This window comes from Embiotoca jacksoni, unplaced genomic scaffold (genome assembly GCF_022577435.1).
Source record: "Embiotoca jacksoni isolate LCO1_2020_lvr unplaced genomic scaffold, fEmbJac1.0.p SCAF_65, whole genome shotgun sequence".
NCBI lineage: Eukaryota > Metazoa > Chordata > Actinopteri > Embiotocidae > Embiotoca > Embiotoca jacksoni.
The window spans coordinates 1384473-1400987 of NW_027185420.1; the positions used below are offsets into that span (position 1 = coordinate 1384473).

General features: G+C 42.7%; 1 protein-coding gene across 4 annotated transcripts in view; it reads right to left on the minus strand.

Moving 5' to 3' along the window:
* Positions 1-2155: 2155 nt before the first annotated feature.
* gucy1b2 (guanylate cyclase 1, soluble, beta 2) overlaps positions 2156-16515 on the minus strand; it is a 36951-nt gene continuing 22591 nt past the window's right edge. The window contains exons 14-17 of one of the 4 annotated variants that reach the window (XM_069175244.1): positions 14842-14988; positions 13556-13710; positions 9412-9593; positions 2156-3104 (exon numbers count right to left, since the gene is read on the minus strand). In XM_069175244.1, the coding sequence (XP_069031345.1) occupies positions 3022-3104; positions 9412-9593; positions 13556-13710; positions 14842-14988 (567 nt within the window). In that variant the 3' untranslated portion in view covers positions 2156-3021. Of the gene's footprint in view, positions 3105-5635; positions 8549-9411; positions 9594-13555; positions 13711-14841; positions 14989-16515 lie in introns of those variants that run through there. The other 3 variants (XM_069175242.1, XM_069175243.1, XM_069175245.1) reach the window with 3 other exon arrangements.

The window sequence follows — 16515 nt, forward strand, 5'->3', positions numbered from 1 at the left end:
ATTACGTGTACTTGGACCAAAGTATGCAACCGAAAAGCCTTGTCAAGCATCTAAACAGGATCCGAAAGTCCACAATCCATAAATTTACGTTATATTAACGCTATTGTGATAATCATCTGTCGTTTGCGGTGCCTCATACCTCGACAGGATTTTCTCCCTTTGAGCAGCTGTTTGGCAGAAAGTCAGTCTTTCCTTGGAGTTTGTCCTGAGTCATACATTTTGGTTGTGTCTGTACTGCCCTGGTGTTTCACCTCGGACGTACTGCAAGTCCACCAGAGGGGTACAACAAGGTTCAATCCTCGGCCCTCTTTTATTCACTATTCACATAAATTTGCTCGGGCAGAATATACTGAAGTCAACCTTTCATTTCAATAGTGATGAAACTGTCATTTACTGCACTGCACCCACTCCTGATAAGGGAAATCAAGCTTTGTCAACTGTAGTTCTTACGGCAGAAAAAAAAACAAACCTCTGAAGAAAAAGATCTGAACTGTCAGAAAAAATTATCACCAGAAATGGTCAACAAATTGTTGGTAGCTACTTTTAAGTCTCTTGGGGTTTTTAATGACATTTTTATGGAGCATACCAAATCTGTCGCTATAAACCTGAAGCTTTCATTTGCCTTCTACTTCATATTTTTTTTTCATTTGGTGTAAAACAGAAAAGAATACATTCTAAATGTTACTCGGGGCAAAAATTCCCACACACACATTTTGTCTTTTAAATTTGAACTATGGAAGTTACAATTTCTGTTTGGAGGATGTTGTACGTTTTGTTGTTCCCAAAGTCAGAATTGAACCGGGAACGGAAGCTTTCAGGTTTTCTCCACCTTCTTCGGAGAACACAGAGCTGAAGCTCAAAAACATTGTAAACACCTGAATGAGTTTTTATGTGATTATTTTTAATATTTATATGTGCCTTGATGTTAATTGTTGAAACTCTAATCATTCCTAATGATATTTTAATTTGCGCTTTTATGTTAACTCTTGAAACTTTGTGTTGGTGCTAATTTTGCCAAAGTCTCCCTTTGATCTCAATGGGGCAAACCCTGTTAAAGAAAGTTAAAATAAAGATATCTTGCAGGATAATCTCCTGTCGATAATTCCTCCTTAACGTTTTACAAACAATTGTTTAACTTTTTCAAACATGAATGGATATTTAATCTAACTGTTTAATCTTAAAAGATGCTGGTGTGTTTTTAGTCAGTAACAGCTAACTGTAAGCTAAACTGTAAGGCCAAGTTGAAATACATTGGGCTCTGAAGATTGGAGACACTTTGTAATATATTGAGTGACTTTATTTCATTTTCAGTGGGGTGAGATTTCAAAAACTTCAAAAAGAAATTGACATTTTTACTCGGCCTAATCAAAGCTGTCAATTAGAGAGTGAAAAGCGGCATTGTAAGTCAGAGTGTACGAGTCAGTGACACTGACATTTATGAACCTGCTCTTTACATTCTAAATTGCAACTCTACCAAATTTGCAATTGAAATTTTGCAACAAATGATGCATCCGTCGTGTTATGAGGCGGCCTCTGAATTGAATGTGTTTTGTTTGGCAACCTTCAGAAAATGGTGCCATTTGCGCTTAACAGATGTGGACTGTAGCCTCTAATTCATTGGGTGAATACGTAGGTCTGGCAATACTCCATCAAAGATTGTTTTCCTGTCATCTTAATAGGCTTATACCTTTTAAGCAATAAACATCGACCACCATATATACCTCTACCGCTGCGGTCAATCAGTCCCTCCAGGTGTTTTTTTTGTCATTGTTGTGATAAATAATGTTTAATTTTGTGAGGGATTTTTCAAAAATGTCTATGTAATTTGTTTTAAGTGAGTTTTTTGCATAAAATTGCAACAATTACAAAAAGTTGCAAGTTAAGAAAGTAAAATGTGATTTATTTTGAAGCACTACCTGATGAAAGAATAAATCTGTAATCACTTCCTGTGATGATAATCATGCTGCCCATCACAGAAATATATTAGTTCTCATCTTTTTTTTTTTTAATCTATTGAACTTAGAGAACCATGGGGCTAAACGTTACAAAAATAAATCATAAAAGCTGCGTATGTTTCCAGAACAGAGCGTCTGTGACTAATGCAGAAACAACGATCACGTCAGCTGTCAAAATAAGAGCTTTAGATGCTGTTTAATTCATGTTCATTCAACACATAGACCTGCTGGATGAAACAAACAAAGAGACGTCTCTGACAACTGGACGTGTGGAGAAAACTCATTTAACATCCAGTAATATGGAATCACTTCTATTGATAATTTCATTAGAACATTGTGGTGGCAGGGCGAACGTTAATGCAAACAGGGTTTCCAGGCTACAATCACAGCGAAGACTGAGGCTGAGAGGAATAGTCGGGTGGAGTCAGGCTGATTGGGTTTAAGACACTATGTCAGTGTAGCATAGGTTTATCCCCAGAATAGTCTAAATAAGAGTTGGGCACCAGACAAAAGAATAATCACAATTCTACCTTGTCAATTTAAAAAAAAAAAAAAATAAACTTAAATATAAATCAGCTATGAGGTAGCCCGCAGCGCTTGATGCTAACCTCCCTACAAAAGGCACAAAGAAAACATAACACAAACTATTCATTCATTTTCATAATAAATTTCCATTAAATCAATCGTTCAGAGTCCAGATATGAAAATCCAAAAGCTCTTAATTAATGTAGGGATGAAAGAATGAGGAAAAGGAAGGGAGAAGCATTGAGAGTCTTTAAAAGGAGACTTATCCAGACACAGCAGCATCCAAACGGGTCCGAGGTTCGGTTTCCGCCTACTCGGGGTCCACGCGGCTCCAGCAGGGCCTCGTTCTCCAGAAAAGTTCAAAATATGAACTAAATCTCTCTTTACTTTTACATATATCACTTTTTCGCTTTCTTTTTTTTTAGGGCAAATATGTCAAGATATAAACTTGGAAACATTTTCCTCCTCCAGTCGCTCCTCTCGGTTCTCCTCCGTGCTTCCTTTGTTTGTTTGACGGCCTCCAGCTCACAGGTGCTCTTCATTAACCTCTGTCCTGGCATGGTGGTAAAGGGCTCTTCCGAACTTTTTCTTTCTTTCTTTTCTTTTCTCCTCCTCCTCGTTCTGCTACAACAGTTTGTCAGAAATTAATGCAGAAATTAACATTAACGCGTTTTCCGAAACTTTTTTTGCACACTGCTTTTTACTTTTCTGTTAATTTTTTTTATTTTAAACACTAAAACATTTCTTTAAACACATTTTGTTTGCTTTGTCATTGTGTTTTATTGAGAATACATCTATAAGACAAAAAGTGCAAATTGTGAAGATGTCTGATAACTTTCTGACTGAATAATTTGCGCTTGTGTGTGTTCGAACCGACGAGCTTACATAAGAATTTCTATTCTACCTCATTGCTGTCACGCACACGCACACGCAGAGAGAGAGAAACACAGAAACACACTGCATGTGTCATTATGGGTTGAAGTGGACTGATTTTGGCTCAGCCATTATCTTCTTACACAACCCACTAGAGTGAAGAGAGTCTCCGTGTGTGTGTGTGTGTGTGTGTGTGTGTGTTCACATTACTCATGTGCTTTCGCGGCAGTCAAGTCATTTCTAAAATTGTCCACCAATAAAGCAGTATGCTCTACCTATCAGCCCTCAGCAGCCTCTTTGTCAGGAAGGGTTAGTGTGCTTTTATTGTTAAGTATCAAAGTCTGTAACACAGAACTAACGCATCCACTGTCACTTTAAATGTCAAGAAACTGCCAAAAAAACAAACAAATATGAATTATATAAAAATGAGGATAATCACCAGAGTGATAATTTATAATAATAACCTTAAGGAGTGGATGCGTCAACTTTCATGTTTAAGTTTTGAATAGAATACAGTATTACACTGCATGTGCGGACTACAGCATAAATAATATGACAGTATTTATTGTGAATATGAGATTCACCTTCTCTTGGCCCGAGCTCATTTAAGATGAACTGAGGCGAGGTGGACAACTGTCCTGAGGTCTGATGGATCTCAATCTGAGATTCTGTTTGGAAATCATGGACGCTGCATCCTCCAGTTTTAAAGAGGAGAGGGACCATCCAGCTTGTTATCAGCTCAGTTCTAAAGCCAGCATCTGTGATGGTACAGGGATGCATTAGTCATTGGATTGGATGTTGGTGGATGTTCATCATTGGTTCATCTCGTCTGACGTCACGGTGAGCGTATTGCGTCACTTCCTGTCTACAAACATCGTGACTAGTGTTATTTCTCTGCTATTTCAGCTTCTTTTCCTGGATTCTACGTATCTTAACTCTCTCCACACTTCTTCTAATCTCAAGTTAAAACTCACGCTTGCTCTTCTTGAACAATTCTACTGTTAAATCTTTGACCAACGTTCACTGAACTTGGCGTTTTGGTACTGTTAGCTCAGCAGTTAGCAATGTCTTCCCTCTCCCCCTCCACCTCTTCTTGTTTTTCCTGCTCAGTGTGTGACATGTTTAGTTACGACCCTGCCTCCCTTAATGATAATGTTACCTGTAATAAATGTAGTGTAGTTAGGGCTCTGGAGGCCAGGGTCATAGAATTAGAATCGCGGCTGTGCACCATGCTAAATAACCAGCTAGCCGTAGGAGCTTCTCAGGGAGGGGGTGCGCAGCTGTCCAGGATACAGGTTTAGTTAGCCGGTCCCCCGCAGCACCCGAACAGCCGGGTGGCTGGGTGGCAGTACGACGGACGCATAGTCCCAAAAAGAAGCCCACGGTTCACCACCGACCCCTTCACGTCTCCAACCGATTTTCCCCACTCGGCGAAACACCCGCTGAGAAACCAACTCTGGTTATTGGAGACTCTATTTTGCGGAACGTGAAGTTAGCGAAACCAGGGGACAGAATCAGATGTCTTCCCTTGAGTTCCTAGAGTTTCCAGAAGTAGAATGGGAGGCGGAGCTTCAGTGTTCAGGCTCCTCCCCTGTGGAACCAGCTCCCAGTTTGTGTTGGAGGGGCAGAAACCCTCTCTAGCTTTAAGATTAGACTCAAAACCTTCCTTCTTGATAAAGCCTATAGTTAGGGCTGGCTCAGGTAGACCTGAACCAACCCTTAGTTATGCTGTTATAGGCCGAGGCTGCTGGAGGACCTCGTTACATGCTGAGCTTCTTTTCTTTCCTCCTACTCTTTAACTGACTCATACCTCACCATCTTTTTCTCTCCCATAGTTTCTTCTTATTATCTGTTGTCTCCATTCAGTTCCTTCACTCGCGTAGTTTCTGTTCTTTCTTTTCCAGATGTCCCGTCATGGAGCTGCATGTCTCTGCTCTGCGTTTGTCGTCTCCACCAACAGTTCTTCTCTTCTATCTCTATGCTGTCCTTTTCTCTCTCTGCTCTCCTCTCACCCCAACCGGTGGAGGCAGATGCTCCGCCCACCTCTGATCCTGGTTCTGTTGGAGGTTTCTTCCTGTTAAAGGGAGTTTTTCTTCCCTCTGTTGGAGGTTTTTCTCCCTTAAAGAGGAGTTTTTCCCTCCTAGCTTATGTGGGAATTGTTGAATTGTTGAATTGTTGGTTTCTCTGTATAATATTGTAAAGTCTCGCTGTACGGACTTTAATGTGTTAAGTGCCATGAAATAACCTATGTTGTGATTTGGCGCTATATAAATAAAGTTGAATTGAATTGAATTGAATTGAATTGAATTGAATTGAATTGAATTAGTGCACATGGCATAGGTAGCTTGAACATCTGGAAGGAAGCATTAATGCTGAATGATATATTCAGGTTCTGGAGCAACATATGCTGCCATCCAGACAACGTCTCTTTCAGGGAAGGTCTTGTTTATTTCAGCAGAACAACGTCCAACCACATTCTGCACGTATTCCAACAGCATGGTTCTCTAGTAGAAGAGTCCGCTGATAAACTGGCCTCCTGCAGTTCAGACCTGTCAATCATTGAAAACATCTGGAGCATCAGGACATGAACAATACAACAAAGGAGACCCTGAACTGTTGAGCAGCTGAAATCCTTTATCAGGCGAGAATGGGACCACATTTTACTTTCAAAATTCCAGAAACTGTTCTCCTCAGATCCCAAACGTTTACAGAGTGTTGTTGAAAGAGAAAGTGATGTAACCCAGTGATAAACATGTCTCTATCATTTTTCATAAAATAATACAAATTTATCCATTTTAACATTTGATATGTTGTCTTTCAATTAAATATGGGTATCACATGATTTTCAAATCATTGCATTCTGTTTTGATTTACATTTTATAGAGCGTCCCAACTTTTTGGGAAACGGGGTTGTATTACTTTCACAAAACACACTTACCCACAAAACCTGTGCTTTTATTATACATTATAAATATTTATTATTACAATTACGGCAAATTAGCTGCAGTTAGATCGATATTTTAAAAAAAAGAGAGAGCTCAAGAAACACATTCTCCATAAATGTTTAAAATGCGTGAATTCATCCATCTCTTCAGACATAATCGGCACTCCTCCCAGTCACCATGTCAGCAAGTGATTTGCAGAAATGGCCATTTATCGGGTGTGTTCACTGTTTTCAATGGGCTGAGGCTGACACCATGGAAACAATGATGTAATTAAAGCGGCCACACGTGTGAATGAAAGCAAAGCACATACCGTCATGATTGTCTGATCCCTGTTCTGTGAAACTGCTGAAAGCCTGAGAGGAAATGAGGAAAACTGTTTGTCAGCTCTCACTGCACGTGACTCATCATTCATGGCCTGTTGTTAGCTTCCTAGCAGCTAAGCTATTATACATATTATATATATATATATATATATTAGTTGATGTCGCCACTGTTTGGAAGCCAATCCTAGCTCAATATGCAACGTACATGTGGAAACATGAAGCCTCCTCGCAATATTTTTAAATGTCAGCCTCTTGACATTGAATTAAAGCCTCTTGTAGGAAGGCAGTTTATATTAGTGTGTCATTGGGCAAAAAATAACCTTTTCATATATTCTAATTCAAGTGGTTCCTGAGGTTCAACTTTTTTCCCTTCAAGGTTTGGAGTGGATCTGACCGATCTGATCAGAAACCTGACGATACTACGTCCCGCCCACCGATAGCTGTAACCTGACTGCACCACATGCCTGTCAATCAAACAGACACGCCCCCAAAAACAGGTCTTCTTGAATCTTCTTTTCTAATGAATGAGGGATTATTTTCAGATGGACCTCCAGAAAACTAACAAGAAGGAATGACTTTAGCTAACAACACCGAGATAACTGATGGACACATTTTATGTGAAGAAGGAGTGACTTTATTATTTGAAATAAGATCATTAACAATGTCTAATCAGAAAGCTTTTATCACAGCTCTTTTTGATTTCGTGAAACCAGAGAAATTCCTGAGCTTAACCCCCTCACATGGTGAGAGAAAGTTTATTGTCTCACAGGACCACAGTAAGCTTTCATATTTCCATTTGTTTTCCTTGAAATTCACCCTGAAATTATCACCCAGGTGGGAACTGTTTATCTCAACGAGCCTCATACATCCAGAAGATACTTTGGAGTCTCTTCTCTGTGTTCTCTGCACGGTGTGACCACACTGCCATCCAGTGACAGTACTGTGAATTGGTGTTACAATTGAAAATTAAACTGTGCTGTCTCTTATCCTTCTGCATTAATGATATCAATTTGTAAATCGTTCAGTGCGGGTCATGATGGAAGAAGAAATTAGCAAAATTAACTCTGGGTTTAACAATTTAACTTTTATTCTTTAGACAAAAGACAGAAGACAGTTTTTAGAAAAGCTTCTGTCCTGCAGTGTTTACCAGAAATAATTGTATGTCTTCATACAAAATGTACAATTTCTGTGCGGGCTCACAAAGTGGGACACCTGGTCCCACAGGTGGAAGAGGGGAAGAAGAGGGAGGGACCGAGACAGACAGAGGGACAGGAAGAGGTGTGTTACTCAAAGGACTCATGATAAAGAAACACTAGACTGCATCTGAATCCTTATAATGGGCACTAATAACATGTTCATCTGCTGAGTCATCACTTCTGCTGTCAATCAGAGGACATTTTGTCTCACCTGGACCTGTTGTCATTTATTCCAGCTGCTCCAGTATGTTGTGACATCATCAGGTTCTCTTCCTTTAATCTCAGATGAACATTCTACTCTACTCAATAACCAAATATCTCTGTAAATTGGATGATTTCTAATTATAACACACATTTGGTCTACTTAATTTGCTAAATTTATTCAAGAAGACCTGTTTTTTGTGGGGGGGGGGGTGTCTGTTTGATTGACAGGCCTGTGGCACAGTCAGGTTACAGCTATCGGTGGGCGGGGCGTAGTATCTGGTATATATGGGATATTAGCTCATGTAGGTCCTCAGTCAGAGCAACAGGCAGAGTCTGCTGTTGAAGTTGTGTGTGGGTGTGTTAGGACTGTCGTTGTCGGTCTCGTACGGCGGGGGTAACGTCCCAGGCGAAGGGGGCGATCGTCTCCGAGCGGGTTGGGTCCACGGCGGTGATGCCATCGGAGGATACGTCTCTGCGCTTAGTCTCAGTTCCTATGTCAGGCTCTTTGTCTGTCTCTTTGACAATACCTGCACGCAATTAATTATACAAGTTACCAACTAAATAAAACATGTAATCTAAATGTTTTCATATTGTGGAGCAATTCACTCTCAAAATGCAAAGGTTTTTGTCAGCGCGATCTCCGTTTCCATGGCAACACATGGGGTACGACTACGAACTGAAAAACAATCGTGGACTCTTAGGTAAAGTAATGTAACGTACGCAATGTTTAGTACTCCAGGAAGTAGTCCGACCCTTAGCAACCACCTAGCAACAGAGAGGATTTCTAGTCTCCAACTGAATAAATATAGTACATAGAAACACTAAACTGCTCAGCTACCTCAGTCTGGTCGGAACAAAGATATCCATGGACTCGTGTTTAAGATTTTAGCACCGTGTCATGTTGTGAAAACCAAACCGCTCAAGCCAGCCGTAGTACGTGACTGTGTCCTAAAGTCTTCCATCAGGTCATTCGGGTTCACTTCTGGCAGCATTTTAAGTGTCCTGGTTTTTCCGTCATATTAATCTGTCCTTTGAATACTTTTTTGTAAGTATGGGAGCCTTGCGGGCTAAAGATAAACTACTTTATTGCTAATTTGTGTTGTTTGCACTTCTTGATGTTTACCTGAAAATGCTAGCAGCAGTTTTATTTCACTTTTCGAGTGACTTTAACTGACTTCAGTTAACTCGAGTTAATACTCTGCAGGTCATTGACCTATTTGCAAAAGCTTTTTGTAAGCTTCGCCTTTCAAAATAAGTTTCAGGATTTGTGAGAGAATTCAATGTTTTTTGTTCACTCTGAACCAAAATGATAATCAGTTAGATTCAGTACCAAGTAAGTTTTCACCCTGATGATTTTTCTTTAAAAAATTTCGGTATTCACGTCCTTTACCTTTTTGGCGTTGACCATGAAAGCCCTCCCCGTAAAGACAGCTCACTCCACGCTCTCTTCCCATGATGCCATCCTCTGACAAAAGCAGGTTCCCAAACAGGAAGTAGGTGGTCATCTGGCCTTTACCCTTCACCTCGATCTGCCCGCGCTCTTGTATGTTGAACCCAGAATCCTTCAGCTCTCTGAAACAAGAGATAGGGGTGAGAGTTTGGTAGCAGGCACATGGAGAAGTTTATGAGATAAAGTTTGAGTCAACCTAAAATAGGTGGCAGATTGGACAATGTATGTTCAAGTCACAAAAACGTCCTTTTTTCATGGGGAATTATGCACCATCATGTTAATGGCGTTCGAAGAAAACTAAAGCCTCTTTATTTAGCATCATTGAGGTCTTAAGACTTTGTTTTTTATTAAATTTTACTGTAATCAAATTAAACTGGATCAGCACATCAAAGGAGTAATTTCCTGTTGCCAGTAGGTGGTGCTCTAACTGTGACAGAATATTGGTATGGCGGGAGTAGGGTATACCCGAGTGGCAATGGTGTATCTGACTGACTGAAAACTGACGATACTACGTCCCGCCCACTGATACCTGTAACCTGACTACACCGCAGGCCTGTCAATCAAACAGACACGCCCCCAAAAACAGGTCTTTTTAACTTCATTTTCTAATTAATGAGGGATTATTTTCAGATGGGCCTCCAGAAAACTAATAAGAAGGAGTGACTTTAGCTAACAACACCGATGGACACGATGGATAACTGATGGACACAAGGACTCCAGCACCGCGCCCAACCGCTGCACATGCTCCGCCCAGGTGGTGCTGTGGATGATTATATCATCCAGGTAGGCGGCCGCATATGCAGCGTGCGGACGCGGCACCCGGTCCATGAGGCGTTGGAACGTGGCCGGGGCACCGAACAACCCAAAGGGAAGTGTGGTGAATTGGTATAATCCAAACGGAGTGGAGAAGGCCGTTTTTTCCTTGGACTCTGGCGAGAGAGGAATCTGCCAGTAGCTCTTGGTTAAATCCAGTGTCGTGAAGAAACACGCAGTGCCCAGCCGGTCCAGGAGTTCGTCGACCCGGGGAATTGGGTACGCATCAAATCGTGACACATCATTCACCCTGCGATAGTCCACACAGAACCGAATAGATCCATCCTTCTTGACAACAAGAACAATGGGGCTACACCAGGCACTGTTGGACTCTTCTATTACTCCCATCTCCAGCATAGCCGCCAATTCCCTCTGAACAACTTTTCTCTTGTGTTCAGGTAGCCTGTAGGGTCGTGACCGCACCGTCACGCCCGGAGACGTCTCAATGTTGTGCACTATGAGGTTCGTGCGTCCTGGCCGCATGGAGAACACATCAGCAAACTGCTTCTGCAACTGGGCAACGCCTGTTCTCTGGGTCCCGGAGAGATGGATGTCATAAGGGAGCGAGGCAGGATTGGTGGACTTTGGAACCTCTGGCCCCAGCTACTCTCTCTCAGATACCGCGGACACCAGAGAAACAGACACCGCCTCTCTCCATGCTTTTAAGAGGTTGAGGTGGTAGAGCTGTGTAGCTCCACCCCTGTCAGACCGCACCACCTCATCGTCGACGTCCCCTACTCGCCGTGTGACCACAAAGGGCCCTTGCTACTTGGCGAGGAGTTTCGAGCTGGAAGAAGGAAGCAATACAAGTACCTTTTCTCCCGGTGTGAATTGCCTCAGCTTGGCCCCTCTGTTGTACAGCCGTTGTTGACGCCCCTGAGCCTGGAGCAAATTCTCACGTGACATCTGACCCGGTGTGTGGAGTTTTGCTCGCAGGTCCATGACGTACTGAATTTCACTTTTGCCGGAGCTCGGACTTTCCTCCCAGTTTTCCTTAAGCAGGTCGAGCACCCCTCCTGGTTTCCTGCCAAACAGCAGTTCAAAGGGAGAAAATCCCGTAGAGGTCTGGGGGACCTCCCGCACTGCAAACAACAGAGGATCAAGCCATTTATCCCAATTATAAATTTACGAATCATGGACTTTAAAGTCTTATTCAGACGCTCCACAAGCCCGTCAGTCTGTTGGTGATAAACACTGGTCCGAATAGACTTAATGCCCAGTAATCCATAAAATTCTCCGTGTTCGTGACATGAACGAGGTGCCCTGGTCAGTCAGAATCTCTTTCGGGATTCCGACTCGGGAGATGACCTGAAACAGAGCCTGCGCAACACTCTTTGCCAAAATGCTGCGCAATGGACATTCCCTCCGGTAGTGTCCGGGTTGCCCACACCTCCAACACTCCTGCCCTGGCGGTTGAGGACCCCCCTGCAGGTTGGGAAGGGTGCCGGGGCCGGCCAGACCCGTGGGATCGGTGAACCTGGAGGTTGTTAGTGCCCGCGGAGCTGGCAGGGCCCGAGCCACCCTCGGTTGCTGGATCCTCTTCCGCGGCACAGGAATCAGTCGGGCTGCAGCTGGCGGCCGACCGCCATCCCCCCTGCCTGCTGAGGTGGTCCTCAGCAAGGGTGATGGCGGCCTCTAGCGTCGCCGGACGGTGGCAGCGGACCCATGCCGCTGTCCTGGCCGGCAGTCCCTCCGTGAACTGCTCCACCACGATCTTGTCCACCATTGCCGGCGCTCCTCCTGCGCTCTCCGGCTGCAGCCATCTGGCCGCCGAGTCCCTCAGTCGCTGAGCGAAGGCGAATGGCCGGTCCCCAGGCCCGAGCCTAGCCTCCCGGAAGTTCCTCCTGTGGTCCTCTGGGGACAAGCCCAGCCGGTCCATAATGACTCTTTTTTCATCCGCATACCGTCGTCTGGCCCCGGGAGGCAGCCCCAGAGCTGCTGTCTGCGCCTCCCCTGTCAGGAGAGGCAGAAGTCGTACCGCCCACTCCGCCGCCGGCCAGGCACACGCCTCCGCCATCGACTCAAACATGTCCGTAAAGGACTGGACTTCATCCGCAGGCGTCATCTTGTGCATGGCCACCCCGGTGAAGGACGACGGTCCTGGCGCTGGTGGGGCTGCCGCTGGCCGGGCCGCGAGCTGTTCCCAGGCGCGGGTCTGTCGCTCGGCTTGGGCCTGCAACGCGCCCAGGAGCTGGCGGTTCACCTCCGCCTGGTCGCGCTGCATCGCCGCGATCCCGCCCAGCATCTGCCCTAACACGACGATCGGCAGCGTCGGCATTCCGCTCTGCTGTTCACCTGTGTCCATGCCCCCACGTTGGGCTCCACTGTAGCAAGATTGGAGCTACCGGGGTCTCTCCTGGACACAGATGACACGCTCAGCCACACGTTCGGGTGTAAAATGCCTTTATTTGCCCTGACCACACACACCAATGTCTCTGTCCAAACGCTTCTCCCAGCCTCCTTCGCCCTGCTCCCCTTTATAGGGGAGAGCTCATCAGCTCACATTCGGCTCAGCTGTGCTCATTAAACCTTCCCGGCACCGTTCCCTGAACCACTCCTCCCACTCTCTACCCCCTGCAGCTGAGCTAACCACACCCCGCCACCACAGTCATGTCACAGTGACCACAATATAATCCAAAATGTGTTTAAAATGTTCACACAAAAAATGTAATCTAAATTATTAATTTGCCAAAAACGTGAAATAGACACGCCGGCCCACAACAGCGAAATGTCAAACAGCCACGCTTCAGCTTCTCTAGGTGTGATAGTTCCACGTTTTCCTGTAGTGGGCAAAAATTAAACCTACTGCTTGACATACAGCCGTGTGATTTATAGGGAAATTAAACTTTTAGGTAAAAAAACCCCAAAAAACTCAAGAACAATGTCATTACCTCCTAGATTTTAACCTCCACCTCCCGCATGGCGGTCTCTGATTCATGCAACCAAGGTACTCCCTCCAACCTACTAATGTTTTTTTTTTACATAAGTTTCATACTTTCAAAGCATGAAACTATCACGCCTAGAGAGACCAAACGCATGGCTTTTTTCACGTTTTGCTCTCGTGCCGGTGTGTGTATTTCACGCTTTTGTCGTGATACTGGGTTTTCATTTGCCGGAGCATTTGTCATATCAGCAGAATAAACCAAGAAAGAAACCACGAAACAAAGAACACTACTGTCACTCAGCCTTTCATAAAAGCTACTCCTGCGTTGACCATTTATTTAGTCTGTAAATCTATCACAACCCAGTTATTTTATATCTGTAAACACACCTGTATGTGGAGGTGCTGAGGTGAATGTGGTCCGGGACTCCGTGACTCTCCATCCTGGAAGCCGTGTTAACCGTGTCTCCAAACAGGCAGTAGCGAGGCATCTTCTCGCCGACCACACCAGCTAACACGGGGCCGGTATGAAGACCCACGCGGATCTGAAACACACATACGCACTATAATAAGCACATACATGCTGGCATGCACATATGAACACAATTAGCGGTGTGTATCGGGACACTAAACTCAACTTTATTTTAGAAAATCACATAAAATTCCTTTTTTTTTTCCTTTTTGAAAGCAGAAACAACAGACATTATAATCTCAAAGTCTAACCAAATCAAATCTATCTTCACAAATAGATCATTATGAAAGTATGTTTTATTTCAATTAAGGGAAACTAGGAATGAGTTCCAATAGAAAATTCCAACTTGGATCTGGTTCCAAGTTGATTCCTTTCATTAATGATTTCCAGCACCTCTCTCAGACACTGCAGGCATAAATTTGATTTGATAATTGGACTCAGAACTGGAATCAGTTTATTTTATCAGTTTTTGATCAAATGTGGAATTCAAATCCCTAAAAAGGGCTTTTTTTTATGAGAAAATATTTTTGGGGGACTAAACGAATTTCACTCTTTTCACTGACAAAACAAAATTTGGCATAGTGTCATTAACTTTATGCAGAAAGACCAAATCAATTGTGTAAAAACGAGCATGTGGCTGATTAAAAAATGGGTTCAATTAACCAGAACTCACACTGGTTTAAATTACAGCTTGTGTGCTGAGTTGAAACTAACAGCCAACAACTCTGCTCAAGAAAAGGCCTCTAATTAGCACCAACAATAGATATAGAATAGTTTAATTTAATTTAGTTGAATTTAATTATATATTTTTTTTTATCTAATATGCTTTTTTTTTTTTTTTTTTAATTTTAATATTTAATATTTTTTCTTTTACTACATCTATTTTTATTCTGTCATTTTTATTTCTTGACCCTGTACCTGTACATGCTGCTGTAGCGAAGAAATTTCCCCTTGTGGCATCCATCCAACCAGCCATCTATCCATCCATCCATCCATCCAACCATCCAGCCAGCCATCCATCCATCCAACCATTCAGCCATCCATCCAACCAGCCAGCCAGCCAGCCAGCCAGCCATCTATGTAGATCTATGGTGATGAAGTTGGCACCACTGCTGACATTTTCTTAGAGAGACTGAAACATTTCATAGGTATCAAAGGAATCAAGTCATATTTATCACATGAATTCCAGTTTGTTTTATTTCACCTGTAGTGGTTCGCCTGTTACAGGGTTGGTAACTTCTCTGGCAGCAATCCTCATTCCCAAAGCAAAATTTGCCACTCTGTGAGCATGGGTTTCTGTCGGGACTGGAACACCTCCGACCACCATGTACGCATCACCTATCGTCTCCACCTTCAGTAAAACCAACAACAATGCAACTCAGATATTATTATTGATTGTGAAACACAAGTTACAATTATCTTTGCCTTTGTTAAACACATAATAAAACTTTGACCACCTACCATATACACAATGTGCTTCAGCTAGCTCAAGAAATTAAAGGTACAATAACAGAAAATTCAAATAAAATTCTGGTACATTTATAAATCTGTATGATGGAGTTTGGGTTTTGTTATTTTCATTGAATCTGTAAAAATATCTAATTTTATCTTATCAAGGCTTTCTATTAGCAACGAGCATTAAACTGATGGTTCCGGGTAGCATATTTTTTTTTATTTTCAGTTAATCATTAACATTGGTCACAAATGTTAAAAACCCAAACCAAAATGGATTTTGAAATGATTTACAGTCAAAAAGCAAGTTTGATGCAGGATTCAGATTGGACAAAAAACAGCTGAACCCCGAGACTATTTCACTGATCTATCAGGATCATTGTTTCCAATCAAATGGGTACATTTTTTTACCGAACAGTTGTGAATTCACCAGCGTGTCAAATACGGTAGTTTTGTCAAAGCTCATTAGCGTCAGAAAGATATGCATAAGGTGACCTTTGATGATGACTCGGGTTTATGAGGGACTTCCTGTGACGGAGTAGAAAGAATGGAAAAAGTCCATGAAAGAAGGAAGTCGGGTTTCGTTGAGTTAAACAGACAAAAGGACATTTAACCCAGAAGACTGGTGTTCAAGTCTGTGGAATTTAGTACATTTCCAATTGGGAATCGTTTGCAGTTGTTCCATCCTACCTACATAGACCTGGTGTTCATTTCAACCAATCAGCATGCGCCAAAACTGACGCTGCAACTACCTACTGCCCGTTTCCACCAACGCGTCTGAGTACAACATATTTTTCAAATTGTTTAAATCAACGGCAGCAGCTTGACGAGATTTTTTTTTTTCCCCCAATTGGCGAGAATTTAAAAAATATTAGCACCAGCCGTCCAATCACAGTTGAAGGAGGTTAACCGCCCACACTGCTCTTGATTGGTCCACCCCTTCAGCGAGGCTGTGCAAATGTTAATACAAGTGGAGTTACCTGCAGCCAGGCGAGCGGATAACATTACTTACGTAAGATTACTTGTTGAAGGCCAACCCGCGACCTTTTCATAACCTTAGCCGAGGAGTTTGAGATAAGATAAGGTAAAATAAGACTTTATGAATCCCACAGTACAGAAATTTAGGCGTCACAGCAGCATAGAAACACAGTTAGGAAAAAAAAATACAAATAAGTTGCACACAATAAGAAAAAAATTACAAATACAATAAAATAAGATAAATACAAATATTTATTTTGAAAAAGTAAGACCAATGAATATACACACACACACACCTGGGTGCCTAAACATAACCAAGTAGTTTTGGTGTTTAAATTTAATCTTAAACTTAACCCAAACCATGATGTTCTCTTCCATCTAACCAGGTGGTTTTTGGAGCATAAACCAAACGGCACCTTCAAGATACCAGAAGCAAAACATCCATATC